Genomic DNA, 2,509 nt, shown 5'->3' on the forward strand with positions numbered 1-2,509 from the left:
TACGTTACTCTTCGTTGTGTTAGTTAGTTAATTTGTTCGTTGGAGTAGTATTCGGTACGGGCGGGGGGGGAGGGGAGGATATATTTATTTTCCCAACAGAGAGTCTGCCTGAGTCGTGCGGCCCAAGGTAACACCTAGTTTAGTGTAGCACCTAGGTTCGGCCTTCTCCTTGCATTGCCGAGTTTTGCTCCTGATCGTTCTCTGAGTCTCTAGTTCGTTACCTTTTACATTTAAAATTTATTAAATTTTGATTATCAACCTATACGTTCCAAAACTTTTACATTTAAAATTTATTAAATTTTTTCATAATGTTCTAATTTGAACTGTAAAATGCAGAGTTTTTCACTTGATAGATGGAGTGGAAAAAAGTGTTTCATGGTGGCTCCAAGGGCACTTAGCATTGCATTGGTTGAGAACCCACAGCATTGGGAATGGACTACGCGTCCTGAATCCAGGTTTTATTCCTTTTACAAGGTTGATTATTAGTTTGTAATAGAAAATAAAGCACAACTATTGATATATTTTTCTATACATTTTATAGATTCTCGGAACTCGCAATTCTTAAATCTGTACAATGGTTAGATATTCGGGGGAAGATAGGAACTCAAATGCTGTCTCTGGGGACAAAATACGCAGCCTATCTTGTATTCAAGCTACTGAATGATACATATGGCATTAAAACGTTGAATGCAAAAGTCAGAATTGTCAATCACGCGAATGAAAACGAAGCTGTAAAACAAGCTACAAACGTGTACATTCCAAGCATGTCAAGATTCTTTGTTAAGAATAAAACTGATCCACTGTATGAAAAGTATGCAAAGATAAGAGGTGATGGATGGATGGAAGTACAGTTGGGAGATTTCTATAATAAGGAAGGCGACGACGAAGAAGTAGAAGCACGATGTATGGAGATCGAGCGCCTTCATAATAAGAGCGGCCTTATTGTTGAAGGAATTGAGTTTCGCCCTCAACAATGAACTGTTGTTTTCTTGCTGTAACAACAATAATAACATACCCAGTATAATCCTACAAGTGGGATCAAGGAAGAGTAGTGTGTACGCAGACCATATCTCTATTTTCTGAAGGTAACCATAGTGGGTTGGAATAATTAATTGAGCTGAACAATGCGTCATAATGTAATTTGCTTAACTCAACTTTTGGAAGGGGTTAATTTAATTCTATAATACTAGTAAGGCTTCGTTTACAAGGGTCAAATTTATACATCTACATTCAAAAATAGTTTATATTGTTGGAATCGAAATAACATGGTGCATGTGAAAACTGACAATACAAAGCTTGGTGGACGATAAATCATACGACAAAAGAAAAATATACTAAACTCATCATAATAGTTTATAATGGTTTGGTCAATTGATCTACATATGATAAAACTAATATAAACGAAGAAAAGCTATCGAGAGAAAAATCTCCCCCTAAACAAAACTCTTTAATGACTACATTGTGGATATTTTTTTTGTGCTCTTGTGAGAAGTAGAGATCCTTAATTTATAGATGTGCAAAACTTGTCTTCCGAGAAAAGGATAAGATATATTAAGGAGATTTAATCCTTTTAGGAGTCTTTTTCCATTCCTTCAAGAAAGAGAGTCCTAATAGGTTAGAAATTCAGGGCAAAATCCTAACATATATCTAACATCTGTTATACTCTGCTAGCAAAAATATCACTAACATAAGCTAAATAGTTAAAAATATCCCTAGTTCTAATAGAGGTCCATCGTGGCAAAGGCCCCGCTGGCCTGATTATGTTGACCTGAGAAGAATATTAGGATTATTACTAGGAGTGGCAAACGGACGGGTGGGGTCGGATATGGGCGGGTCGGAACGGGTAAATTAAAAAGCGGATAAATTATCCAACCCGAACCATATTTAATACAGATAAAAAATGGGTTATCCGGCGGATAATATGGCTATCCACATTATTCATGGCTTCTTGATATAATCACTCTTGGGAGAATTCCTACTCTAACAACCTTGAGGAGCCCCCAATTTGAGGCTTTGCAAATGTAAAAGTTAAAGCCATTAGTTATCTATTGGTTACCTATTTTCTAAGTGGAAACTATGGTTCTTATCCATATTCGACCCGTTTTTAAAATGGTCATTATCCAACCTATATTTAGTGGATAATATGGGTGGATAACTGTTTTCTTTTAACCATTTTGCCACCTCTAATTATTACTATGATAGTTTATAGAATTCAAAATTAGAAATTTTTATGTAATACTGCGAAAAATTTCATAAACTTAGAGAAGACAACATGGAGATTTTTTTTTTTAACTCCATTGTAAAATTCGCATTCTCAAAAGTCCATGTAACGACCCGACCCGTCGTTACGAGAGTTACCGCCCCGTTTTCCCCTTTTTATGCTTCTATATGTTTCATTATATGTGTTTGGAGAATTTGAAGTAATTCGGTTAGAGTTCGGTTAGAATGAGACAATAAGTCTCTTTTTGAGAAGGTTAGTTTGGAAAAGTCAACCGAATGTTGACTTATG

General features: G+C 35.8%; 1 protein-coding gene across 1 annotated transcript; it reads left to right on the forward strand.

Annotated features, from left to right (window-relative positions):
* The first annotated feature begins 63 nt into the window (after window positions 1-63).
* LOC109221561 (F-box protein PP2-B10-like) lies at window positions 64-1,204 on the forward strand. Its single transcript, XM_019386037.1, has 3 exons — window positions 64-127; window positions 337-455; window positions 542-1,204. The coding sequence occupies exons 2-3, from the start codon at window positions 376-378 to the stop codon at window positions 975-977; spliced, it is 516 nt and encodes a 171-aa protein (XP_019241582.1). The 5' UTR covers window positions 64-127; window positions 337-375; the 3' UTR covers window positions 978-1,204.
* Window positions 1,205-2,509: the final 1,305 nt, after the last annotated feature.

The sequence above is a fragment of the Nicotiana attenuata genome, unplaced genomic scaffold (assembly GCF_001879085.1).
Source record: "Nicotiana attenuata strain UT unplaced genomic scaffold, NIATTr2, whole genome shotgun sequence".
NCBI classification, from domain to species: domain Eukaryota; kingdom Viridiplantae; phylum Streptophyta; class Magnoliopsida; order Solanales; family Solanaceae; genus Nicotiana; species Nicotiana attenuata.